This window comes from Pelodiscus sinensis, chromosome 4 (assembly GCF_052426305.1).
Source record: "Pelodiscus sinensis isolate ZL-2025 chromosome 4, ASM5242630v1, whole genome shotgun sequence".
NCBI classification, from domain to species: Eukaryota; Metazoa; Chordata; order Testudines; family Trionychidae; genus Pelodiscus; species Pelodiscus sinensis.
In genome coordinates, this window is record NC_143055.1 from 29,712,446 (window position 1) to 29,740,184 (window position 27,739).

A 27,739-nucleotide genomic window follows, 5' to 3' on the forward strand; every position below is an offset into this window, starting at 1 on the left:
AAATGTTAAAAATCCTAGTAGTTACATGGTGCTGTAGGCTCTGCAGGATATATAAGCTTTATACTGCAGAGCCTGCAATACAACCACCTCATTCGGAGTGGGGCTGGGAGCAGGTATGTGCTGGTAGCTGACTTATAAATTTGGCTCCTGGCTACTGGCCCCACTTCCAGAGAGCTGGCTTCGCTGTGGGACAACAGCTAGCTCCCAGAGATGGGACTCGCAGGAGCTGGTGTATAACCATAATGGAAACAGATAAACTGATGCTGCTGTTCTTCCCTGCTGCTTCAGGGGGAGGGACATAGGCTGCTGTGCTGCTTTGGCATTCCTCAGCATGGAGAGCTCACACAGCTATTCAGATGCCACTCCAGGCAGCTGAAAAGGCTGCGGGAGAATTGAGGGGGCCCAAGATGCACAGGGATCACCTTTGCCTTTCCACACCAGGGCATACATACAGTGCATTGCTCATACTATCAATGATAGTGCCCCCAATGTGGACATGATCTGGTGACAGAGAGAGTGAGTGTGAACACCCTCTGACAATTTTTGTTTTGTAGACTTTTGGGTGCTGACATAACATTTGTTGACCAAACTAGGTAGAGCAGACATACCCAGAGTTCTTCAGGTCTGGAAAAGGTACTGAGAGTGTCACAGCTAAATAAAAGATCAGAGTGTTGGTTCAGCATCAACAGTTCGCACATATTTGAAGGCAGTGTTTCTCAACATTTTTGACAACAGGTTTAGCCTTCCTGAACGGTGTCAGTTAAATCTTAGGGATTATTCTAGCAGTGGAGCTTTGTCTTCATCCTGAAAGAAATCTTACCTGAACCCTCTCTTGTGGCGTTCAAATACCCTTCCTAACTTTCCATGCTCATCATCAGAAGCAAGCTCCCCTCAAACCAGGATACATCAACTCAAAGTGGCAACAGATCTTATAAGAATAGTAAATGAAAAACCTGCAGACATATCTCCAGTGATACAATGATCAACTCTCTCCATAACATAGCTTTCAAGATACATGGGTTTTACACACGCCTATGTGCTGTACTTCATTCAGTGCACTAAATACTCTAATAACAACGATATGTGTGAAACCAGATAATCACTACTTGCTCTTGAATGAACTTACACCAGAAAATGATAAAAGTAAAAAATACCAAACAAACCCCTATTACCTGTAGGAAAGCACTTTTCAAAAAGTGATCACTTTATACCTGACCTCCCAGTCCTCATTCTCGAAGAAAACCTTCAAAAGATGAGCATAGGAGCTTGAACTCAATACTCAGCTAACTACTAAAAATCATGGACTGAACAGAGACTGGATTTACAGTTTATTATAATAATCTGCAACCCACAACCAACCACCTTTTTGACCAAACAAAATGTTAGGAATCATTAAGAAACAGATAAAGAATAAGACAGAGAATATCTTACTGTCTCTATGTAAATCCATGGTGCCCCCACATTTTGAATAGTGCATGCAGATGGGGTTGCCTCATATAAAAAAAAATCTTAGCATTGGAAAAAGTTCCGAAAAGCAAAACAAAAATGATTAGGGGTCTGGAAAAGCTGCTATATAATGAGAGATTAACAAGACTGAGACTTTTCAACTTGGAAAAGTGCCTATGATAGAGGTCTATAAAATCATGACTGGTGTGGAGAAAGTGAATAAAGAAGAGTTACTTACGCCTTCCCATAGCACAAGAACTAGGCTTCACCAAATAAATCTAATAGGTAGCAGGTTTAAAACAACCAAAGGGATGTACTTCTTCACACAACACATAGTCAACCTGTACAGCTCCTTGCCAGAGAATGTTATGAAATACAAGTTATAACAGGAAATAAAAAAGAGCTAGATAAATTCATAGAGGATAGGTCCATCTAGAGGGGCAGGGATGGTGTCCATAGCCTCTGTTTGTCAGAAGCTGGAAATGTGTGACCAGGGGTGGATCACTTGATGATTATTTGTTCTGTTCATTCCCTCTGGGTCACCTGGTATTGGCCACTGTCAGAAGACAGGATACTGGGCTAGATGGACCTTTGGTCTGACCCAGTATGGCAATTCTTATATTCACACTGTCTCGCTAATATCCAGGGACTAATCAGGCTACAACAACACTGCATTGTTGTTATTTAACTGTTTTAACTCCAGGTGCACCACCTAGCCAGCTGCCTGGCCCTGCTGCAGCTATGGGGTCCCGCAGCCTGACCCGCAGTCCCCTCTGCAGCCAGGGATGTACCAGCTCGGCACTGCTGGACATCACCAGAAGTCACTAGCAGGGGTTGGTTAATTGATTAACCAATAAGCATACCGGTAAGCCTCAAGCATAGACATACATTGTTTTTCATATAAAACACAGACATAGCATTGTATCAATTTAATAATTTCCAAGAAAATATTTTAAATAGACTGTTAAATCCTTGACACCTAAGGAATCCATGATGGTTTTTAAAAATGTTTGTGAATCATACATACTTATATGCAAGCTCAAATAAAATAGTCACAAAGCAATCCTATGTCCACACACTTATGTCAGTAATGGTTTGACATTCTCAGTTAACTACCATAAAATACAATTCTCAATGGGCCAGTTTCTCCTCTCACAGCCATATAAATCAGCAGAAAATCCACTGGAGTCAACAGTTACAACAGTGTACAGCTGGTGTATTAGAAATCAAAATCAGACCCAATTGCTATAATTTTCTTAGATTCTTAGAATAGAATAGAAAACTTATAGCCCAGGATAGGACTGGGAATTCAGCACTTTCTTACGATCAGGCTTCTTCAAGTTGTCTCAGATTAGGGATCTCAGAGCTGAGAATCCCAAAATAGCTAATCATATCCGAAAATCTTGGCTTTTATTTTATGTAGGGCCCATTGCTATTTTTCAAATAGAAAGTGGTGAAAATACTTTTCCATTTTGGGGACATTTGGGTTTGCAAGACAAAGCAAATTCAAATGAGAGATACAAGGCTACTGAAAACAAACCAAATGGTTAGTTTTGTAATTACAATTGTTATATGGGCTTTCTTGCTTCAGTTCACAGTCACATCAAAGTACCATTGCCTTGTCTCCTTAGCTGTTCTGGAGTGGAATCACAGGGTACATCTAGAAAGTATCTTTTGAAAAAGCCTCTGTTGAAAAAAAGTGTCTAGATTACATGACGTGGATCAAAAAATGGATCCGCTTTTTTGAAAAAGAGCATCTCTTTCAGAAAAAAAGGCACCCGGAAGTGCTTCTTGCAGGGCATAGGAGCAGACTTTACTTCCAGGTGCTGCTGCATGCCCTTTGCAGAAATGCGTGCTTAAAGGGATCCCCCTGGACAGCCATTGCTCTGCTCCTGCTTCTGGCTTGCCTACCTCCTGGAGGTAAAGCAAAGCTGCTGCAGTGCTTGCTCTGCTCCCTCGGACACCACAGCAGTTTATTTTCAGGGTTTTTTTTTCTGCTTTTCACTGTGTTTTTGACCATGGAGCCTTAGCTGCCCCATGGCAGGCGATGGCTCCACACTGTGATGCTGGAAGTTCTGCTGCATCTTCATGAGACCATCATGATGTTTGTGACAGAGCTGGATTCAGAGCTCAGCTTTGAGCTGCTAACTCGGGCTGCAGCCCCACTGCCCTTGCCGCCAAACTTATTCCTGCAGAGGCGAGTTTGAAGGCTGGACACTAGTTCAGACTGGTGGGACCAGCTTGTTATGCAGCAGTGGGACGACAAGGCTCCATGTGTGGAAGTCCACCTTCAAGGAGCTGCGTGCCTGGCTCGCTCCTGCCCTACAACGCCAGGACACCCACTTGCGGTCCGCCATCCCCCTGGAGAAGCGGGTCACTATTGCCCTCTGGAAGATGGCCACCCCCGACAGCTACTGCTCTGTGGGACACCAGTTTGGTGTGGGGAGGTCTACAATTGGGGCCGTCTTGATGCAGATAAGTCACTCACTTGGGACAGTCCATGGGGGAGGGTGAAACAAAATACAGGACTATGTAGCACTTTAAAGACTAACAAGATGGTTTATTAGATGATGAGCTTTCGTGGGCCAGACCCACTTCCTCAGATCATGGGGGAGGGGGCAGTCAGGATTGGGCAGAGGGAATGGGGAATGGAGGTGGCAGTGGTAGAAGTCCTCCTGGCCTCACTCTGCCATGGTGTGGGGGGAAGGAGAGGAGGGAGGTGGATGAGGGGTTGTTTGGGGGTGGGCTCTTGGTGTCTGGAAGGGGAGGGGTGGGGGAGCACTTCCCATCAGCTCACGTAATTCCTCTCTAATGTCCTGTTATGTGTGTTTCTATTTGTCCCTTTCTGGAAGTGATGACAGCCATCAATTCAGAGGTACTTCACCTCAGAGACCTGGAGACCATCGTGGTCGGATATGCAGGGCTAGGATTTCCGAACTGTGGTGGAGCACTCAAGGGGACACACATCCCGTTCCACGCACCGCTCCATCGAGCAGTCCAGTATATTAACAAAAAGGGCTACTTTTCTATGGTGCTGCAGGCCCTGGGTGACCACCGGGGACAATTCACAGACATCTGTGTTGGGTAGTCAGGCCGGGCACACGATGCCCGCATCTTCCGGAACTCATACCTGTACCGCAGGCTGCAGGCTGGGACATTATTTCCAGAGCAAAACTATTCAGTCGGGGATGTGCAGATGCCTACGTGCATTGTGGCTGACGCAGCATACCCCCTTATGCCCTAGCTCATGAAGCCATTCACTGGACACCTGGATGTGAGCAGGGAACTCTTTAACTCCCACCTGAATCGGGTTCACTTTCAGGTGGAGTACACCTTTGGCCGTCTGAAGGGCAGGTTTAGATGCCTGCTCACTTGGCTGGATATGGGGGAACACAACATCCCTGATGTGGTTGCTGCATGCTGTATGCTACACAATCTAGTGGAGAGGAAAGGGGAGGCCTTCCTCCCTGCATGGGGGACATGGTGTGATGTGGAGGGGAAGCACTTTGAGCAGCCTCAGACAGCTGCTATCCAGCCTGCCCACCAGCTGGGATTGCGCATTCGGGAAGCCCTGAGGGAGCAATTCTCCCAAGGAGCCCGATGAGTTTCCTCAGGGCTTTCCAAATGTGGGATTGCTCATGCCCCCAGTGCCTTCTCCTCCCCAAGTTCCTCCCGGCTCCACATTCACATTGTACATATTCACCCTGAGAACAGAGACAGGTATTATTGAAAACATTTTGACAGTTTATTTCACTATTTATTGCTTCAAAAACTGTAAAACTCTTTTGTTCAAAAAAATAAATTGTTTGTTAACAAAGTAAAGTGATTCCCTTACTGACTCTCACAGCTGGGAAGGGGAATGTTAACCTGGAAGGCGGGAGGGAGGCTCAGGGCTGAGGGTGCCTGCCTGGATGAAGAGCCCCTGGCACCTTGGTTGCGGAGACCTGCTCAGAGATGGCTGCGCGTGCGCGCTGGGACAGTAGGGGCCTGGGGAGGAGGGTGGGGCTGTGCCTGGGTCTGGGATGGCAGGGGTGAGGGGGGAGGACGAGGTCAGGCTGAGCAGGAGGAGCAGGAACAGGCACAGGACCGGGGAAGGCCATGGCCTCCCGGATAGCAGCATGCTGCTGGACAAACTCATCCAGCAAGTGACTGCACCACTGTGCCTCTGTCTGCATCCTCTGGTTAAATGTCTCCTGCATCCCTTGCAGGACCGAGATGTGCTGGCGCACCAGGTCCAAATATGTGCACCAGTGCCGACAGGTTCCCTGCAGCCAACTGGGTGGTGGGACAGGTGTGGCGCTCCCCTCCTGGACAGCTGGTCTGGCTGTGGAGGACAAGAGGGAAAAGTCGTCAGTCATGCATGCTCACACTTTCCCTGAGAGGGCATGCCCTTCTTCTCAGCAGACAGTGCCTGTTCTCTAGGGTCAGGGGATGCTGATGTGGTCTCAGTAAGGCATAGTGTGGCCTGGCCAGCAGCCACACCCTCCCTGGAGCCCAGAAGGAGTGCAAGCCACCATCCTGTCCCCACCCATACCCCACGGCCAAGCAGCACAAACAAGTGTCAGGCCACAGTTGGGGTTCCCACAGGTTGCTGAGACGCTGAAGCTGTGTGGCAATCCCAGCGTCCTCAACCCATGCCTGCACCTGGCATCAGCGTCTGCAGGAGCAGGTGGTGCCTCACAGCCATGTGGGTGCAGGGGTAAGACGGCCCTCCTTGAGGTTGGCCATGTGTGTGCCCCCTCCCCCCCAGGCTGTGATCAGCATGACATGTCACAGCACTGCATCATCTACTTTGCTCCTGCCTCCCCTGCCCTGTGTGTGTTGGACCATCATAGCACTCACCTGATGTTCCCTCCCCGGTGTCCAAAGTTGTCTGGGAGGCCTCCTGCATCAGGGTGTCTGGCTGCTGGGTCAGGGTCACTGTGCTCCTGCTGGTGTTCTCCTCCTCCTCTTGGAGTTGCTGGTCACCCTGGAACTGCAGCTGCTGCTGCACAGATGTCTCCACCCCAGACTCCACAATCCTCTTGGGAGGCAGGGGCTCCCCTGCCCCCAGCATCCAGTCCAGGTCCTCCTAATAGGCACAGTAGTGTGGTGCTTCCCCAGAGCGGGAACTGTGCTCACAGGCTCTAACATACCCTTGCCTTCGCTCCTTGACCTTTGCCCTGACCTGCTCCAGTGTGCGGGGGTGGTGACCTTTTTTGGCAAGGCCATCAGCCATTCTGGCGTAAATGTCCTCATTCCTCCTCTTGGACTGCAGTGCCTGAAGAAACTCCTCCTCAGACCAGAGCCTCAAGAGGGCTTTGATCTCGGGGCCAGACCAGGAGGGTGGCCAGCATTTGGTGCCTCTGGCTTCTTGTGGGGATGTGTCCCTGGAAGGGCCAGGGGGGTCTCGTCCCTGGGACATGGCTCAGAGTGGCCCTACCAGGAAGAGCTGAGCAGTCAGGGTCCTGCTTGGAGCTGGCTTGCTGCCACAATGTTACTCCTGGGTGCCTGTGGCTTTAAAAGATGGCTACAGGCAGGAACAATAGAGATGAAAGGTCTGGCAGGAGTGTCCACCAGGCCTTCTACCCGGAGGCCTTTATTTTCGACAAAAAATCTTCCCCACGTCCACACTTCCCTTTTTTCGACAGATCACTGTTGAAAATAGTGTTATTCCTCGTAAATTGAGGTTTACCGCTGTCGACAAAATTGCCGTGTTCTGTCAATTTACTGTCAACAGAACGTGGCGGCAGTCTAGACGCAAGTAAAGATTTTTCAAAAAAGGCTATATTCTTGGCCCTCTTTTTTCCTCTATCTTCCTCTATCTTGTCACCAAGATAACATTCCTAGTCTAAACCTTGCACATTATTTCTCTGTGGATAACTCTCTCTCTCTGTCTCCAACCTCTCTCTTCCATTTTGCTGTCATTTTTTTAAAACTGTCCACATCGTTCTATACCCTGATTTCCCACTTTTGAATGCTTCAGAGACTGAAGACCTCTTTGTCTGTCTCAGTCTCTCTATCATCTTCTCATTCTCTTTAATCTATACCTTAATTTTACTCCCAAGGTCATGTTTTTGTATGTCCACAGTGCACCGTCAGTTTTAATTCATGCACAATATATCTTGTCTTTAGGACTCTTTTAAATTAAGACTCAAGAGCCCATCACAGTGACAGTATGTGAACATTTGCTTTCACTACTTCTGGAATATTGCTAGAATTTGTCTCTGCCTCACTTGAAATTCTTAATGCTTTAATCTCTCACTTCCTTACTGCCACCATTCCTTCTTGTTTATTGTTTTCCTTAATTCCTACTATCTAGAGAAAAAAATACTATGCCAAGAAACAGAACTGATCATCCATATCTTTACCACTGGCACCTGCACTGGCTCCCTATATGTCTCAAAATCCTATTATATATTGTGGTCCTGGTTTTCAAAATTCTCAAAATACCTGCTTCTACCTACTTTTCATTTCTCTGCCTCAGCTTCCCCTTACACAAAATATGTGTCCTTTTTTTGTAAAGTGCCGTGAGATTGATGAATGAAAAGTTCTACATAAGGGGCAATTATTAACAACTTTCCAACTTTTAGCCAGCTCTAGACTCTGTTACACTGGATTTGGTCTCCTCTTTGCAATACTGATTTGGTGGGCATTCATTTTTTACTTGAGCTGATCCCTTTCTCTGGAACTGATTTGCCCTCTGTTGTTTTGCCCCTTTCATCTTGATCACTTCTTTTCTAGAAATTGTTTCTTCAGAACTTATTTTCTGCTGTTTCTTTAGCTAATGATGGATGGATTTTTGCTGTAAGGTGGTTTGTGACACTCTATACTAAGGCATGTTATATTTAAAAAAACCCTATCTTGTATTTGTTTGTCAAAGACGCATACTTCATCATACTTTCCATTCAGAAAGCACCAGCTTATACTATCCTACAAAAGTAGATACACAAAAGGGAAGGATATAGTCAACACTTAAATAATCAACACTTAGAAAGTCCATGGCAGGATTACCTAATTATAAGCAGCAAAAGCACTTTACAGATCCCTATGGCTAATGCTGTTTGGCACTTTCAGGTGTTAGAGCTGCTTTTAGTTACTTATAACTGTGTCAAATTCTGTCCATTTGGACTGAAATTTCTCATGGACAGTGTGTTTCCCTCCAACTGAAGGGGTTAGGGGAATTTTTTTTTGTAAGGGATAAAACAAACATAACTGGTTTATTGGAAAATTCTGGCACCTCCATGCTTTGGAGCAGGACTAAACATTTTGGCAGGATTGTCACTCTAGGGTCAGAGCTGTGTCTTTTGCTGTCCATAAGAAATCACCCACATTTGGCCAAATTATAAATCTCAGTTTGTATGTGCTTTGGAGAGACTTGTTAGCACAGCAGCCAAATTCTCTGGAGATGTCATCAGCACTGAGCATATTTAATCTACTTACCACTCCTACCTGTAATTCAGCTGTGCATGCCCATCTCCACAGAGCAACTGAGCATGCTCCATCCTGGGGCCAGAGAGGCTGAGCCTACTACTCCTTCCCCAAAATTGCTCCTCCCCTTAGCTGCAGTGTGCTGTGGCACTGGAACCAAGAACCAGGAGTCTATCTCACCTGTGCTCTCAGTGACCCATGATTGTGCCCCAGCAGTGAGGAAGAGGGCATTCAGAGGAAGGAGGGGTGTGAGGGTAAGGTAGGAGGGAAGACAGCAGCAGGAAAGTGAGGGTGCATGGGCAGGATGCAGGGGCAGGAGAACACGAATTGGATAGCAAATAGCAGCTGGGGCAGGACAGAAGTTAAGCAGCAGGAGGGTAGGCAGGAGACAGAGGAGTCAGATGTGTATGGTAGAAGCAGGAGGGAATAGGAGGAGGAGGTCATGGGAAGAAGCAGAAGGATCTGTAACCATTAGAGCACAATCCCCTACAGAACAAGTGATAGAAATGTAGCCGTGTTAGTCTGGTGTAGCTGAAACAAAATACAGGACTATGTAGCACTTTATAGACTAACAAGATGGTTTATTAGATGATGAGCTTTCGTGGGCTTTTCTTCCACTATTTGATCTGAGGAAGTGGGTCTGGCCCACGAAAGCTCATCATCTGATAAACCATCTTGTTAGTCTTTAAAGTGCTACATAGTCCTGTATTTTGCTATAGAACAAGGAATTGAACCCAGGAGTCCTGACTCTCAACATTCCTTCACTGTCTAGCAAATTGCTACGACCCCACTGGAGGAGTATGTAGCTCATCTCCCTCTAATGGCAGATTAGCCTTTTATGGCTATTTTACTCTTACCCTTAGCTCACATGGAACACCAATAGAGAACTTTGCTGTGAATCTAAAGATTGCAAACTTACTGATGACCTAGGCTATAAGTTGGGATAGTTCCACATTATTAAACTTTTCTTTTTTCAATTTCTACTTTTTGTTAGAAACATAGGAAATTATATCCAAAAAATATTACAGTTGCAAAGGCAAGCTCTCAGAAGTGAAGAAATACCAGAAATAAGTTTGCGTGCCCAATCCTAATTTGTTCCCTTTATAATGTGTATATATATTATGAAAGTGACACCACAGTTCCCAGAATGGACTTGCTCTGGGAATATTAGGACCTCTCTCTCAGTTGTTCTAAAAGTTGGAATGCAGGCAGTGAATGAGGGAGGGAACTCCAGAAAAACAAAAGATAGCCTCATGGTTAGGGCAACTGCTTCTTCCACAGAGTGATAGCTAAACTTTTCATTTTCTGGGTACCCAGGTTGAAGCTCTTCCACAATTGATCTGTAAAAGTTCTCAGCACTCCCAATTACAGCCAAAGTCAACAGGAGCTCTGCTCTAAACACAGAAAGGGCTATAGCACTGTAAGTCCTCTGAAAAGTCAGGCCCTAAATCTCTTTAATTCTAGGTGCCTAATTTGTTTCCACTTTTGACCATTTGGCTCTAATCCTTGGCTTCCCCTCATAAGGGTGTTGTGAATATACATTAACATTTGTAAAGAACTAAGACACTACGATGAAAGCTCCATGGAAAAGCCCATGAGGAAATTAATAATTCTGTATTTAGTGCAGGGTTTGGATGGTGTGCAGTAAATAATGCATGGTACCACACACTGAATTATGAGGATAAAAAGCAATCAGGGCTGGCCTTACCATGAGGCGAACTGAGGCAGCTGCCAGACTGTGGCGGGGGGTGGGGGTGGGGGGGGGGGAGGAGGAAGGCACTATGACCCAGAGTGTAGAAAATTGTATCTGCTGCTGGTGCATATGTATTCTCTCTGCTCTAGATTCACAGAGATGGTGCTGTGCTGTTGAGGAAGGAGGGCACAAGAGACATAACAGGCAGGCAGGAGAAAAGGTGGCATGGGGGAGTCATTTGAGCTCCCCGCCTCAGGTACCAAAATGTTGTGGGCCAGCCCTGAAAGCAATCATGAATAGCACCAACTACTACATGTGCAAAATAAGGCAAAATTTCAATGGGAAAAAACAGTATGTGATCATGTAATTAAAGACTTGTACCATAATGCACAAGGGAGAAAAATTAAGAAGGCAACCTTAATTCTGGCACCTCCTAACTTTTGAGTGCTTGACTCTGCAGCCTTAACATTCTTTTAACGTAGGTTTTTTGGATGCAATATAACAGTAAAATACTGATGAGCTAGTATTCAGAAAATTGCAGAACAAGGGCCAAACAGAATCCCTAAATGACACCCAAATATTTTGTGCTAATACCCATATTTAGACCACATTTATACCACATGAGAACTAGAACATAAGAACAGCTATACTGGGTCAGACCAAAGGTCTATCTAGTTCAGTATCAAGTCTGCCGACAGTGGTTAATACCAGATGTCCCAGAGGGAGGAAACACAAAAGGTAAACCTCACATGATCCCTTTCCTGTCTCCCATTTCCAGACGAACAGAGGTGAGAGGCACCATTCCTACCCATCCTGACTACTAGCCATTGATGGTCCTAACCTCCATGAATCTATCTAGCTCTTTTTTGAACCCTGTTAAAGTCCTAGCCTTTACCACATCCTCTGGCAAGGAATTCCAGAGGTTGACTGTGTACTGAGTGAAGAAAAACTAATTTCATTTGGTGACCCCTAGTTCTTGTATTTTAGGAATAAGTAAAACTTTTCCTTATTCACTTTTTTCACACCAGTCATGATTTTATAGACCTCTATCCTATCCCTCCTTATCTTCTCTTTTCTAAGCTGAAAAGTTCAAGTCTTTTTAATCTCTCTTCATATGGGACCCGTTCCAAACCCCTAAAGAAATACTTGCATAAGTGTATATTTTGTATGTACAAATGAAAAATGTGCATGCATAAAAGGTACATATGTAAATGGTGCGGATGCAATTTAAGTTTCTCCTTTTGAAATGTTACCCCATCATATAATAAATAGCACAATAAATTATGTTAGCCTTCTGGGAACTGAAGTAAGATAATATCTAGTGAAAAACTGCATAAGCAAAAAGTGGTCTCTGTTATTCCCTTTTCCTCCTGCCCAAACTGGCATTTGCATTGATGACATTTTGATACTGGCATGCAAACCAGAGAATTGGATAATCTGTAATGAAGGCTCTGATTATAGCTGGCCTTAACATACTCACACAGGGTCATAAGGGGGAAAAAAGACCTCTTAATCCCCTCTGTGGCCTACCTGGATCTTTGCCCCAGACACTGGGAAGGGACGGCTGACTTTGCTGAGCTAGTTCTTCCTATGAAGGGGGTGAGCAGATGCTGGGAACTGGGCAGAGCTTTGTTTGCACTTACCCTAACACTCAAGGGAGTGGAGCTGAGCTGGACTGCGGGGAAGGTGGAATATCTACTCCTGGTAAAAGGCTGTAGCAAATACTCCATTCCCTTCCTGCCTCAGAGCAAGGGAGAAACAGAGGAGGAATTCTAGGCTTCTCCTGGACAGCACAGAGATGTGCCTAAGGCTCCATCTAGCCATAACTGCTTTACAATACAGGACTGACATTTTTAAAACAAGTATGTGAGAAATGTAGCTGTGTTTTTTGGAATATGAAATTGTACAGCACAGGGACAAAGAGGAATTTTAGCTCTAAAATATGAGGGAACGGCACTCCAACTATGTCCCTGTTGTTCAGACTTGATTCAAGTCCAGTCTGACCCAAGGGAAATAGCTGAGTGGCTAACAAAGCACACAGGTAACAATTTACCTACCTTCCATTCTTACAACCAGATAGGAACTGTTCTACAGATTGTCATGTTCTCCTCTCTCCATCTGTCTAGGGGTACTATTAGTTACTGACAGTGTTATCTGAGGGTAGAATATAGTTCTTAGCCTTAATATCTGATTTCTTTTACAATATCCCTCACTTTCCAAGAAACAAAATAAAAACAATGGCTGATATTAATTTAAAACCTACAAGATTTTAGTCACTATTTCTCTGAGGATCTCCAGTAACTAACAAATCCTATGCAAGAGCCACAGCACAGCATGTTGACCCCTATTGATGAGCTAATTAATTATGCTGGTACAAAGTAAGGCAATAAAGGCAAAGAAAAGCCATGTTCTTTGCAGAACTAGGAGGGGGAGTGGGGAGAAAGTACATTTGCTAACTCCAACATGGAAAAAATGGTATGGCAGTACATTTTGTTACAAGTTTCCAAGAAAATATTTTAAAGATTTCTACCTCCCACCCCCACTCTTAAACAAAATGAATGTTCCTCTAAGCACAGTAGCTTTATTTCCACCAACTCAAAAGTAAATGAATAAAAAAATAGAGTAAACAAGCAGAAGGTTTGAATGCTAGAAATTGTAATTATCCCAAATAATAGGGATATGCCATATTACAGTATTTACAGAGCACAAGATACACACTACACCTTTATATTGGCGGTATCTGAAATCAAGGTTTAAATTCTGCTTTTAAAAAGGCTGCAGAGCAGCTCACTTTTGTGCTTTAGACTTAGAGAATAAAAATGATTAATTCTGCCCATCAGTGAAGTTTTTTTCCTATGATTATTACAAGCCTTTGCAGCATGCAGCATAAGAAAAATGGAAGTCATTTACAGGCTTACGTTTAAACCTTATTTAAAATCACATAACAATACTAATTATTGAACATCAGAAAGGTTTAAATAAAAAATCGGGTAAAATGCTGACTTTTAAAAACTTAAACATAGTTACATTTAACAGATTTTTGTCTTCCAGTGAATGGTTTGAAAGCTCGGGGCTAAGAAGAAATTGCCATTTCAAAATTAACAGAGGAAAATGATGGGAAAGAGAAGTAAATCAAGCTGGAAGTGTATCAGCTTATGTGAGCACCAATGATGAGCTGCACATCTGAAAAGAGCAGAATGATCAATTCATCATTATAAAGCAGAAAGAAGTAAAGAGTGCCTCAGAAAAGATTTCCTTTTGGAATCATTCTGGCTAAGAGTCAACGAAAGCTTGGCACCCAAGGGCCCAACATTGTCTATTAAACGAACAAAACTAGACTACTCTGGAAGAAAAAAAGAAAGCAAGACTTCATCATCCCCTTACACTTCACTGTATATCTTCCCAGTGCAAATCTTGATACCAGCTATGACCAGCTAGTCTATTGGGGAAACAAGGGCACAGCCTTAGAGACATCTTGGTGAGATCTCACCTTTAGCCCTATTTCTGCAAGTTGTCCCTGTGCTCACACAGGGCACATCTATACCTACCAGAAGACTGACATTCCGGAGGTCAATCTTCTCGCATTCAATTAAGGGGTCTAGAACAAACCTGCTAAATCGAATGCCGAGGGCAGCTCCCACTGGCATCTGATACTCTTTCTTTTACCTCCTGCAATGTGGACACTGCCATGGCTCAGCTTAAGATAAGCTGGCTCCAGCTATGCATTTTGCATAGCTGGAATTGTGTACCTTAAGCCAACCTTCCAGATCCAGTGTAGACCTGGCCCCTGAATCCTACTGATTTCAGTGGGGTTCTGCTTGGTTCAGGTCTCTATCTGCATGGAACATTTTGTAGAAACATGGCTGTCACTGAATTGCAGTTGATTTAACTACTATCCTGTGCAGCTCTGCATTGGGCTGATAACATTTTCATCTTTCAGAATAGTCTTTTTTTCCCTGAAAACCCCCACCACCTTTTTGGCTAACTATTCACTTACTTAAAAGGAAAAACTGTTACTGGGGCCCACCTTTGCTTGCTGCATCGTTAGGTATGTAGCCTCATTTTATTTGTTTAATATTTCCAAAACTAGAAACAATTTGCATTTAACCATAAAAATATTAACTTTGAAATCTGGGTTTAGAGTGTGCGCACTGTAAACCCACACAGGGGAATACTTTAAGAAAATAAAAATAAACTTGCAAACTTTAAATGCACTTCAAGGGTCATAAAGCAATGGGAACAAATGCATTATTTAATCATAAAAAATAGCATCAATGTAGTGCAAAGCTGAGGAAAGAACTCAGTCTCCCAGAGGCAAAGGAGGATGGGAACCTGGAGGGTCTGACTGCTTCCAGAGCTGGACCTGTGCCTTTTCCTAATACTGCTTCTTATTAGAGAGGTAGAAAGGAGGCTGAGAACATTGGATTGTAGTAAAAACTAGCTGCAGTTTTCTAGGACATAGTGATTTAGAGACAAGAAAAACATATAAGAAATCTTAGCAAAACAGGATGAAAAACTTCTAGAAATAAACAAATAATAAATCCTGTTAAATTATGCAACATTGAAAAGAATTCCAAGCAAAAATGTAGGGGCACATCCAGCTTCCATTCAAGTCAATGACAAAATTTCTATTCACTTCAATGAGGCGGGTTCGAGCCCCAACATTGTTATGTGCTACTTTGTTACCCTAATTACAATCACACTACCACTCTCCCAACCTCATTGAGGGCTGCTTTCATATCTTACCTGACTGCCCCATGCCCTGTCTTTGCTATGTTGCCTTAATCATGCTTGTAACCTTTTAAAAATTACTTACAATAACTGCTATGTTCCACAGTGCTTACCCTGAGGTAGTTGAGGGTGAAGTTAGTCAGACCCATTCGGGTGATGTTTTTGGACAGCTGCTCCAGCACCTGAGGGTCTTGTGCCTAAGGAGGAAGGAAACAAAGAAATTTGCACTTTGCTTTTAGGGTTGTTGGGTTTTGTTTTGTTTTATTTTGGTCTGGTTTTTTTGTGGGGAGAATCTCTCTTGTGGGAAAATTACATTTCAAAGCTAGAGTAGAAAGTTAAATAAATAAAACCACTCCAGATGTCTTTTCCTGGATTTGTAACATTAAGCAATACTAATTTGTTGTTAGACAAAGTCCATTTCATACAATCTTTCTAGAATCCTCTCCACTTGCATACAATTATTATTATTATATTGGCACCTGGACACTTCTGAAATTGGGATTCCAGTGTGGTAGACACTGTACAAAAGACACAGTTCAAGATACAGGCTATCTCCAAGTTTGCAATCTTTTCATATAACACTTTTCTAAATACATAACTCTGGCTTTAAGTGACTAATCTAGATGATTAGTGGAATTTTCACCCACCTAGCTATCCATCATGTGTGTGTGTGTATTTATACATATATGAAAACAGCAAAGATGCTATAAGAGGTTGACATGCAAATCTATTCTAATAAATAACTAGCATAGGGTAAGCAGTCAGAGAAAAACAGAAGTTAAGAGGTTGAACCTTTCTAATCTGGCACACTCTGTTATGGCCACATCCATGATCCGGCATGATTCAGTTAGCCCGATGTCCACTTATCATGGGTATGGCCAAGTTTCCTATGGTCCCATAAAGTTTGTTTACAGCCACCAGTCCTGGCCGTCAGTGTTCTGTGCTGATATTTAGCTCTAATTTACTCCTAAATGTCATCTGAGAGCCCAGTAAGCAGTAGAAGTGTTGGTAATGATGCTAAACAACATTGACCTCCTGTGGTTCGGCAAATTCTCTTGTTTGGCACTGGTCAGGTCCTGAAGGTGCTGGATGAGAGAGGTTCAACCTGTATTATTCTTTTCAGCACAAAACCTTCTGTGCGCTACTTAGGTACTTCTGAAAATCTCACTAGGTGACTATCTGTATATTTAGGTATCTAAATACCTTTGAAAATCTGGGCCTGAGTTCTTAAAACATCTATGGCCCTGATCCTGCAGTTCAATGTGTGCAGTTGGACTTCTAGAAATGCCTACAGTGTTTGAACACTTTGAAAATAATAATAATACAATTAACTTCTATTTTTCTCTAATTGCTTAACCTATGCTAGTTATTTTATTGTAGTAGATTTGCATTTGAAACTGAGCTATAAAACTCAAATCTTGATTTGACTATCCAATCCTCCACAATACAAAGGTACTTTGGGGTCCTGGTTCATGTCATTACAGAAAAAAGAATTTGAATGTGACAATAAGTTCCGGAATCAGGTTCCAAAGCTTTGGTTTGGGTCTATCTCTGCCGGGAGAGGTATGTCTGAATTTAATATTTCCTGAAAGTATAAAAATCAGCATACATATTTAAGGGCCAAATTCTTCTCTCAACTAAAGTGAGGAAAGTCCACTGACTTCAGTAGAGTTGAATCAATATAAATGAAAGCAGACATTGGCCCTAAATCTTTTGTCATGCAACCCATGATGATAAAATTGGATTTGTATTAGAGTGAAGTGAAAAATAACTGTGAAATATAGTTACAATATAGCTTTACTATGAAACACTGAAAAACAGGGGTGAATGATGCAAGATACGCGTATAAATTAATGCACTTGCAGTCTGAACAAAATATTTATAGTTAATTGTGTGAGCTGTGAAATTTGCTGAAGTCCTTTAAAAACATAATCTCATCTCTTTGCATTAGGTCAAATGAAAAAAGGATTACTTACATGCATGGCTAGAATGCTGCGTGGGACTAATTCTCTGTACTGTCTAATGGTAAAGTGCCATGTTTTTATTCTCATAAGATCATCAAAGGTAAATTCCAAGATAAGACGCCCTTCTGTGCATACCTAAGATTAATAAAACACATGAAATAAAATCTTCCAGGAAATCTGTGCAGAATTACAGTATTCTCATTCATTTAAACTAAACATCAAAATATCATCGGCATTTCAGTGTTCATTGTCACTGGGTTAATTGTTTCCCTAGAAATAGAATTAGGGTAAGTAAGTTGGTAGGGCTCATAGTGGAGACAATAACTTCTTATACTCTAGATTTTATAGTGTTGTGCACACTAAATCTTATTTATGGCACATTTCTGTTTCCCTTTTGAATCACCACAGCTAATTAATGACACTAAACCTTTCAACACAGGTGACTGTTGTGCATACTTGATGTCAAGCTGCTGAACTAGTCGTTCGCAACCTTTTAAAGTTTGATCCTCCCTACTAATGGATTAATGTATAAATGGTCCATTTGCATCCACCAGCAGTGCACAATGCCCCAGCATGTTTGCTGTTAATACTCATTTTTCTGTTCTTTTTTTTCCTTGCTGTCTTTTTCCAAGTGCTTCCTCCCCACATATACACCCACTTTTTATATTTAATCTCATTTTCTTCTCTAATTTCCATTCTGTTTCATCAGCTGCCTATTACACAGATTTGCCACTAACCAGAAAGCTACATAGAGATCTCCCTGAGTTTATTCCAGTAGTTCCATGGAGCTGACTCCCATGTAATACTGAAGCTGAGTGTTGAGGGGGCAGAGGAGAGACCTGTATGCCAATGCTTGTACATGTGAGCTGCTCCCACAGCCTAATAATTCATATTGTACTGTGAAGGATGCTGTATTAGAAAAGCAAAGGGGGTGGGTGGGCAGGTAGAAAGATGGATAAATGCAGTTGGGTACTGCAAGTAAAGGGAGGGAAAGTGGCTGATGGCCATAGAGCCGCCCACAGCTTTATCTGTGAGTGGTGTTGAATCTGAGTATCATGTGGCTGTCATGCAGTCAGTCTTTTTGAGGGTGCCAAACGCACTCCATGTAGGGTGCCCTGGCTAGTAGATCCCTGAAGCATTGTACACATTATCTGCACTGGAAATTCTTTTAAAGACAGTGGTTATGAATTTAGTCTCAAAGCTCCTGTTAGGAGTTAGTATCACTGAGGGAACCTGCAGTGAAAGAAATAATGAAAGGAGAGAGCCAGTAATTAGTGAAATGTTCTTACAGTACTGTGCACAGACAATTAGATAACCTAGTCTGCCATTTAAAATAGATGCTTATTGAAACTTTAATCAAATAATAGCTAAATTAAATAAAAATATGCTAATTACTAGTTACTCAGTTTGTACTTTGGTGTGGTCATCAAACCCAGATTTATTTAGTTTGTGACTTTTTTTCTGATTAACTGCTCATTTGACGCGATAATGGTGTCTCCTAACAATTTGACCTGCTTTAGCATCCGATTCAAAACTACTTAGGCTAGGCTACCAGGCATACTGTGCAGGCACAATATTGTAGGCCTAGGAAAGAAAGATTTGTTAATAGTTTCCTGGGTTCTCATATTCACTGTACCTCAGTCATGCATTCCTTTTTGTATAGCTGATGGCCTCTATGCAGGATTTATTCCCTCACTTGACTCTCCAATGTCCTCATTATTTTCATAGTAAGATTAAAAATTTCACACACACAACCCTAATACACCAATGTGAGGTAGCTGAGCCTATCAATAAAATTGTACTTAGGCCAATGATCCTGGTTATTGTCCAATATTAAATTACTCTAGATTTATAATAATTTCTTATAATACTATCCCATAGGTTCACAAATATGTCTTCTATGAAATATTAGGAAACACAGCCCTTAATAGACTTTATTTTATGCATATGTGTTAACAAATGGTCACAAAAGAGCTGGAAAACATAGCTCATATCAGTGGTAAAATTTTACACATTGTATAAAGGAATTTAATTTTCCCGTGTACAGAAGAATTGTATGTATTACTCCTAATCAATACAATTAATGTAGTTCTTATTTGAAGTTCGTCTTTTTTTTTTAAGAAAAGGTGCATTTCGCCTAGAATCCAAATCAAAAGGGTCTCCAATTAAGAAAACATTTTCTGTTGTGCTGAATTCATGTTACCTTACTGTGAGCTCTGACATTTTGTTTCTGTGGTAACCAAAATCAGCTGATTAGTTGGCATGGCAACAGAAAAGATGTAATCCCAGCAGACACACTCTAATCAATGCCCCTAGCACAGATGGTCTCCGGAGGATCAACAAGAAAGAGGCTGGCAGGCATTCACTATATCACGTGGTAGTGCTAGACTAGGCCAGGAAAAAGAAAACTAAAAAAGAACATTTCTCAAACTAACCAATAGCTTTTTAACCCCTTGCTTGCATTGATAAATTGTAGGCTATTCAGCAAGCTGTACTCATTAAAAGTAACCTCAATATTGCTCTTTTTTTGGATAGGACGCAGTTTTTCTAAAATACGTTTTTTCCCCCTTTTCTGCCCTTCTTGATAGATCATTTCTGAAACCTGTTCCTTTACTTGAAAAACATTTTGAAACTTACATGCATACATAAAATTTTCTCAGAGTTAAAAAAGACAAAGTGAGCTTTAGTGTTATATTGTAAAGTATGGAAGAATGAGTCACTGTCAATGGCAGAGAAAAAGGTATATTCTTATAACAATATGTGCGTGTAGGCTATTACCATTTTTAGTAGCTCCGATCACTTCGAAGTTCATTTATGTTAGGCTATTGGGAAATACAAAAATCACTAGCACTAAAAATATAGCTCAACTTCCATATAATGTTTCAGTATAAGTAAATTATTAGCGTCTGGGTTAATTCTACCAGCACACTGCTTCATGATTTCCACCGTGTGAAGGGGTAAAAAATCGTAAATCCAACCACCACTGGGAACTAACATGGTAGCCTGCATATTTAGAATGTGATTTTGCTATCACGCAAGTCAGTGGCAAAACTGTTAACTGGTACTCTTAATCCTGAACATGAATTTCCATTCTTTTATTACTTTTAATTCACATCCTAAACCTTATTAAAATATTTCTGTTCATTTACTTCCTTTGGATTTTATTAAAAATATGACATTTATTGACCTCTTAGTTCAGTAAGATACTTAAGCACTTGTGTGTCTTTAAGCAGGTGAACACCACCACTGAAGTCGGTTTTGACTACTTGTGCTTAAAATCAGTTATATGCTCAAGAACCTTGTCTAAAAAAGAAAAAAAATAAACATGTCTAATCTCAAATTTACTCAGCACAATCTAATAAATTAACCTAACCAGGAAAATGTAAAAATTTATAGCTTGTGGCTTATTGTTCCATACTATTGATTTAAAACTGCTTAGAGACTTGTTAGCTTACAGACTGTTCATCAGATCAAAAGTGGGTGAGAAACAACCGCAGCATGCTTGGTGCATTAAATAATGGAGTTACTAAAGGAAGAAAAAATCTTACTTGAGAAAATTTTGACATGGGTTAAAGTGGGTGAATTAAATGTAACAGAGAGGTACACATGAGGTTCGAATTTTGTCCCTGGTCCCATGACAGCCGGTCACAGTTCTGCCATTGGGTACATGTCTGGGCTTCTATTGACTTCATTGTTGGCTGTACCCACACATTTGAGGGCAGAATTTGGTTCTAACTTGTTTTTCAATAAGACAAACAATGTTCCTCTTTTCTAAATTGTTCTGCTTGAGGTATTTTATTAAGAAAATGACATTTTAATTGTTCAAACATAATAAAGCCATTTTAGCCATGTTGTATTCCTGAGAGAACTTTCTATTGAAGTATAGAGAAGTACATTAGAATCTCAACAGAACATTAACTATTGGAGTGAGAATGGTGTCACTAAGACCCCAATCCTGTGAAGCCTTATACATTTAACTGTACACATGAGAGTATTCTCTTAAACTGAAGTTAAACACATGTGTAAATCTTTGCAAGACTGAAATCAAACTGCCAAAGTTCATCTCTAAGTAGATGGGATGTTCAACCCATTAAGATAACAGACCTTAGTAGTATTCCACCTTTTACTTTTTTTATTAGGAGGCAGTACTTTCCCCTCTGTAGGAACCATGCTGTAGTACAGTGTGCTAACAATGCAAAACAAATATGTTAAATCAGCAAAAGTATTTATTGAATGCTAGAAACTCCAAAGGCAGGAGTTAGTAAAACTGCTTCTCTGTGTAAGTTTCCACTAAATCAACTGACCTATGTTCTGCCTTTGGCCAAATGCATCACAAAGAGGAGAAAAATCATGAAAATAGCACACATGTTAGTACAGTGCCATGCAGAAAGGACAAATAGCTACACCAGAGCTTCCCTTCCACTGCCTATGGCCACACATCTAGCCATGGCTGTAATATGAAAGTTCTTCATTGGCCAGGTGGCAAGGAGAGATCATCTAGAAGCAGCGGTTTACTTGGCATGCTTCTGTCTCTTTTGGGAAGGGGAGTGGAGAGTGGATTTATGATACAATACATTGGCCATATGCTTGAGTTGGTTGAGAACATTTCAATAAAGCATTTATTAATGTTTTTCTTTTGTCAGAAAATGCCAATTTGTGGAAATTAATTGGTTTTGACCAAACTTTCTCCAGGTCAGGATGGAATCTGTGGTCAAAACACAAGAAGAAGAAAAAGATCTCAGAAGAGCCAATAGCCTGGTGGTTTGAGCACTCACCCGGTATGTATGAGATGCTGGTTCAAGATCCTGAGTTGAAGAAGGGACATGAATGTGGTTCTCCCTCATGCCAAATGAGTGTCCTAATCTCCAGGCTACTTTATCCCTCACCCCCCATTGTGTTTTTGTTTTGTTTTGGCAAAAGAATTCAGGATAACTTGATTTCAATTCCAGGGAATGGATCCAAATGCTGAAACCTCAAAAATGTTCACAAAACAAAATTCTTGTTTTCTGGCCAGCCTTACCCCTAATTCAATCTCAATGTCATGAAAATATTGTGAATGAGATATGTGAACATGGTAGTCAGAAAGTCAGTGTGATCTGATGGAACAAGTTCTACATGGTCAGACTATGTCATGATTACCCTACAAATGCTCAGCCATCATAGCGCCAGCACCTCCATACTCTCTGGCTACACTAGAACCTCATCAGTCCCACATGCCAACAAGGAACATAGAACATGTTCTCTAAAGGCTCAGATACATTTCTTCAGTCCCATCCGTCTTGTGCTTTTCTCCATTCAAAGAGAGGGATTTAGCCATCTGAGATTGTACAGGTTCATACAATGAGAATAAAAGAAGATAATCTGTTATTTTAAAATGAAGGATGAGAGAAAAGTACAGAGGCAGCTGAAACTGTTTCTATAAATTAGGTGTCTTTGATGGCTTAGTTGTATGTTCCTTCTCTTGCAAAACTTCTAGGAAGTTTGTAAAAGGTGCCCACAACGCTTTCCAGTCATGTAACAAATAATAATAATAATAATAATAATAATAATAATGCAAAATCTAAAGAGATGATAGTGTTTGAGGTACTGAAATCAACACATCCTTTCAGAAAAACACAGTAATAATTATCCATCAATACTCCATGAAAACAAAACAAAAGCACCACAATATGTTTCACTGAGTCTTTCCTGTTACCTTGGTAAACATGGGTTTTCCATGCTGGGTGACCATGGTGCATTGATCACAGTCCACTGTGATAGATGAGTTGTGGTATGACTCTTTTGAGTGCTTGAGAACGTAATACAGGTCTGTTACACCTCCTTCAAAGACAGTACTAAAATAACGAGGAATTAGGGTCCTTCCAATGGCTGTGAGAAAAACACAAAACGAAAAATCAACAAATACTCTAGGTTATAACAAACATGATAAAAAATATATAAAATTATCTATATAATTATATATAACTAACATAGTTTGTTGAATGGAGTGAGAGCTATTGAAAGAAAACCAAAATCCCGTGATTGAAAAAGAGCATGACAGCTCAATACTATATATAAATCCACAGGCTAAGAACACAGAGCCCACCAAAGATCACTTTTTCAATTCAAATGCAAATAGTTGCCTATATGATCTAAAATGGCTGATAAAAAGGCACAGGTGTTCAGCCTGTGCTGAGATGGCTGGTTGGCCCAGTGGTTGGCCAACCAACTGAGTGGTGGTTGGCCCAGGTCAGCAGACTTTGGCTTGTGGGACTTGAGCTGTAGGGCTATACAATTGTATTGAAGAATGATACCTAAGGTTTGGCTGGAGCTCAGGCTCTAAGAACCCCATGTTGAGGGGGGAATCTTAAGAGTTCAGGCTCCAGCCCTAACGCAAAGGTTTACTCTGCAATTTTTAACCTCACAGCCATAGCTCAAATCAGCTGACCTAGTCTCTGAGACTCAGTGCTGCAGGGTTTTTGTTGCAATATAGATATTCCCTGACTAGGAGATGAACCATGTACAAAGGTAGATTTGACCAATAGACCAGCCTGCATATGTTTTTTAAACCCCAACTCCTAGACTTCAAGGGACAAACCCTGCAAACCTTGGAAACAGCTCTCAAAGAATTCACATCAGTGAAATCCATGGCAGTTTTGAATAAGAGCAGCGGGACTTAGCTGCTAATAGTAATACTAATAATATTAATACTAATTATGAGTTCAGAATGTTTTTCAGTTGCACTAAGTAGTAGCAGAAACAGACATCCAAGGGAAATGTGTTATGTGCAACTGATGTTTTCTTGCTCCATTTTTGCAGACAGGTTGGCTGCCATCAGCAACTTAAAATAGCAAAACATAGGGATTAGTACTTTATAAACAGATCAATACTGTATTTTTAGAATGACAATTAATATTTTGAGTTTACAGTATATTATGTTTTTCATCTGAAATATGTTTTGCAAATCCCTGTGCAATATTAAGTAAAGATTAACTCCATTATGTGGGGGAAGGGTGAGAAGGCAGATTGTTTCCCATCTCATATAAACTTAAGACAAAAAGTTTAAGTGACTTAGTCTAAGCCAATAGAGAAGTCAGTATCAGAGCCCAGACTACAACTCTAACTCCTAGCTCAGACAGACCACTGAGTTCATGTCTTTCTGTCTTGTTCTGTATGTTTTGAAGGTAATTTTTTAAAATTGACTTCCTTTGGAGTTTTGCTTACATAAGAACTAAGGAATTGGCCCTATTTATATATTTGGGAGTGGGAATTGGGAATTAAAAAGTATGTGCACTTTTGTGAAAGTAGTTTAGGTATTTCTACATTAGTTTCAAAAGTATCATATATACCTAAATTGTCTCAGACAACTGAATTGTGCCAGAAAAATCTGAGGGTTCAATAAATCTCTCTTTATTATAATATAACAGTACAGCAGATAAGTAAATAGAGAAAATATATAAAAGTTTATTAAAAGTTTTTGCTAAGATATTGAACTTTAATATGGCTACAAATGCCTTAACACTGATGTTTTCAATGTAACTTATAATTCTATACTGAAGTCCCTAAATAGAGCTAACAAGTTGATGTATAATTTGAACAATACCATACCAAAAAACCACCCATATATCAAAAGTATGGATTATTTTTCTATAGTATTCAAATGTAATTAAAGAAACTAAAGTCCAGTGAAACAGAAGAAAACTTTTCTGAAGTTTTAAGTAACAATTTCCTATGTTCTTCAGTACAGTATATTTTGAAATGAAACATGTATCCATCAAGTTAATTTGTTGCTCCCTTAAGGCTAATTAGGACAAATTAAGTTTCTTGTTAATCATCCTGTGCACTTACTGCCTGATATGAAAAGCCAGAATTTCTAGTGATTGCAATACATGTATATTCATATTCCTTGTGCAATGCATGAATATTGTGAAAATATTTTAAATGCCATTTAAAATAGTTTGATAAGTGGTTCCCAAAGTGGCCTGGTCACATAGTGCTAGCTTTCCTCCTTGTTTCCAGCTGCTGCAACACATTAAAGAAAGATAAAAATATATTGAATACTTTCCTGTTATTACTTTTCCACATAAGCAATAGCTATGATTGCCACAGGGATGTCATGCAGCTGTGTATGGAAGTGTTAGGGTTCCCACAATCATGAATGGGAAGGGAGGTGTCCCCATGGTTATCTCTCTGTAAAGATGTGCCCCATGCTGTGAAGGAGCGTGAGAACTTTGTTGCAGTATGGTGTCTGTATTTAAACACAGCACACATGCACACTCACACACTAATTATACATCTGTAAAACCAAAACTACCCAAAATGAAATGCCCAAATTAAACAAAAATCCTAACCAAGCTTTCTCCACTTGGAATGGAGCACCTAGAATTGGGATACTGAGGGAGTGTCAATACAAACAATTGAGCAGCATCCATGCTGTGCACTGAGTGAGGCAGGAGTTCTGTGGGAAAAAAGTAGGTGATCTTGTAATTAAAGACTATATCATAATGCATACACACAAAGGGAAGGAATAAAAGTTGCAGAGACAACGTTAATTTTATTTCCTAAGTTTCAAGTGCTTGATTTTGCAACTTGGTTAATGTTATTTTAATGTAGGTCCTTGTGTGTAATTTCCTCTTTTAATAAAGCAAACTGGAAAAACAGCAGTTCCATTATATGGCATATTTACACAAGCAGTTGGTTCACCCAAAAGTCCTAATCTCCCTTCCCAGGTAGTATCTGTCCCCTTCACTCCTTTTCTCCAGTCTCCTTATCCAGCCAGTTCCAGTTTCCCCTTCCTAGGTGCCTTACCCCAACTGTGTCTCTCTCCCTGTCCCCTACTGGCCAGGTCTCTCAACAGCCTCATCCAATCTCAGTCTCATCCCTGCTGCACCATGTCCCAGTCTCTTTGTCCAGCCATTCCCAGTTCTCCTTCATTCTATACACTGTGGCTACGTCTACACTGGCCCCTTTTCCGGAAGGGGCATGTAAATTTCACCAGTCGTCGTAGGGAAATCCGCGGGGGATTTAAATATCTGCTTGACAGACTTCTCTCTCATGCCCCCTTCTCATGTTCCGCCCACCAGTTCCCTGTCCAATCAGTCCTAATGTGCCCCCTCTTTCTCAGCTCTTCATCTGATCTCAATATTTTCCTCCACTCAGACAACTGGCTCCCTGTTTTCTCCACATATACATGTTCCTCAGTGCCAGTCTTCTCTCCACAGATCTCAGACATAGCCTCCTTGGCCAACCAGTTCAAGTTTTCCTTCTTCCAGGGCTACCAGTCCCAGCTTCCTTTCCTACCTGGGTCACAGCCTGCTCTACCCTTGGGTCCTAATTCCTGTCTCCTTGACCAATAAGTCATAGTCTCCACTTTTCAACTCTCAGGGTATGTCTACACTACAGAGTTTTTTCGGAAACACAGCTCTCTGCAATTGTGTTCTTTAAAAAAAAAATTGAAAGAACTGAGGGTTTTTTCCGATATTGGTAAACCTCTTTCTATGAGGAAGAAGCCTTTTTCTGAAAGAGCTTTTTCAGAAAAACGTGTGTGTGGACGGGGAAGAGGGAGTTCTTTCGCAAGAAGAGGAAAAGAGCACAGGTGCCCTGGTGGCCAATCCATCCAGAGCAATCACAGCTTACATGTGATTTTCCGTTAAAAGTATTTCCGGAAAAGCACATCTAGATTGGCAGGATGCTTTTCCAGAAAAGCACTTTTTCCGGAAAAGCGTCCGTGGCTAATCTAGACACGCTTTTCCGCAAAAAAGCCCCGATCGTCATTTTCGCGATTGGGGCTTTTTTGCAGAAAACACTATTGTGCTGTCTACACTGGCCGTTTTCCAGAACAGTTTTCCGGAAAAAGACTTTGCCCGAACGGGAGCAGCGTAGTTTTTCCGGAAAAGCACTGATGATTTTACATTAGATCGTCAGTGCTTTTCCAGAAATTCAAGCGGCCAGTGTAGACAGCTGGCAAGGTTTTCTGGAAAAGCGGCTGATTTTCCGGAATAACTTGCCAGTGTAGACACAGCCCAACAGTCTTACAGTTTGACAAAATGGCAAAGAAAAGGAATATTACTGAAAATTCGGATGCAGTTTCTTTCACTAAGTGAAAGTTTTTTGTAGCATCTTTCTTCACAAGGTGTCAGGGAACATCTCTCTTTCACTGCCTTGTAAGGCTCCTGCTGGGGTGTTTGGCTCCCTTTTAAGCTCCACCTCCAGCCGAAGCATGCTCTGCAGTAGGGAGAGCCTGCGCCCAGAATTGTTCCTTGACCCCTTCAATTCCAGTGTGGGGTATACCTCCCATCATACAGGACAACAACTAAACAGCTTAATCTGCAGCAAGGGAAATTTAGGTCAGATATTAGGAAAACTGTTCTAACTATAAGGATAAGTATTGGAATAGGCTTCCAACCGAGGTTGTAGAACCCTAGCCTGTGGTGCTTTAAAAAATAGGTTAGACAAACATCTGTCGGGGCGGTCTAAGTGTACTTGGGTCCTGCCTCAGTGAGGGAATTGGACTGAT

At 41.5% G+C, this 27,739-nt stretch overlaps 1 protein-coding gene across 8 annotated transcripts in view; it reads right to left on the bottom strand.

Moving 5' to 3' along the window:
- LDB2 (LIM domain binding 2) overlaps positions 1–27,739 on the bottom strand; it is a 277,075-nt gene that overhangs the window by 35,308 nt on the left and 214,028 nt on the right. For all 8 annotated transcript variants that reach the window (XM_075930684.2, XM_006136984.5, XM_006136985.5 and 5 more), the window contains exons 3-5: positions 22,940–23,112; positions 17,257–17,379; positions 15,394–15,477 (exon numbers count right to left, since the gene is read on the bottom strand). In XM_075930684.2, coding sequence (XP_075786799.1) covers positions 15,394–15,477; positions 17,257–17,379; positions 22,940–23,112 — 380 coding nt within the window. The remainder of the gene's footprint in view (positions 1–15,393; positions 15,478–17,256; positions 17,380–22,939; positions 23,113–27,739) is intronic.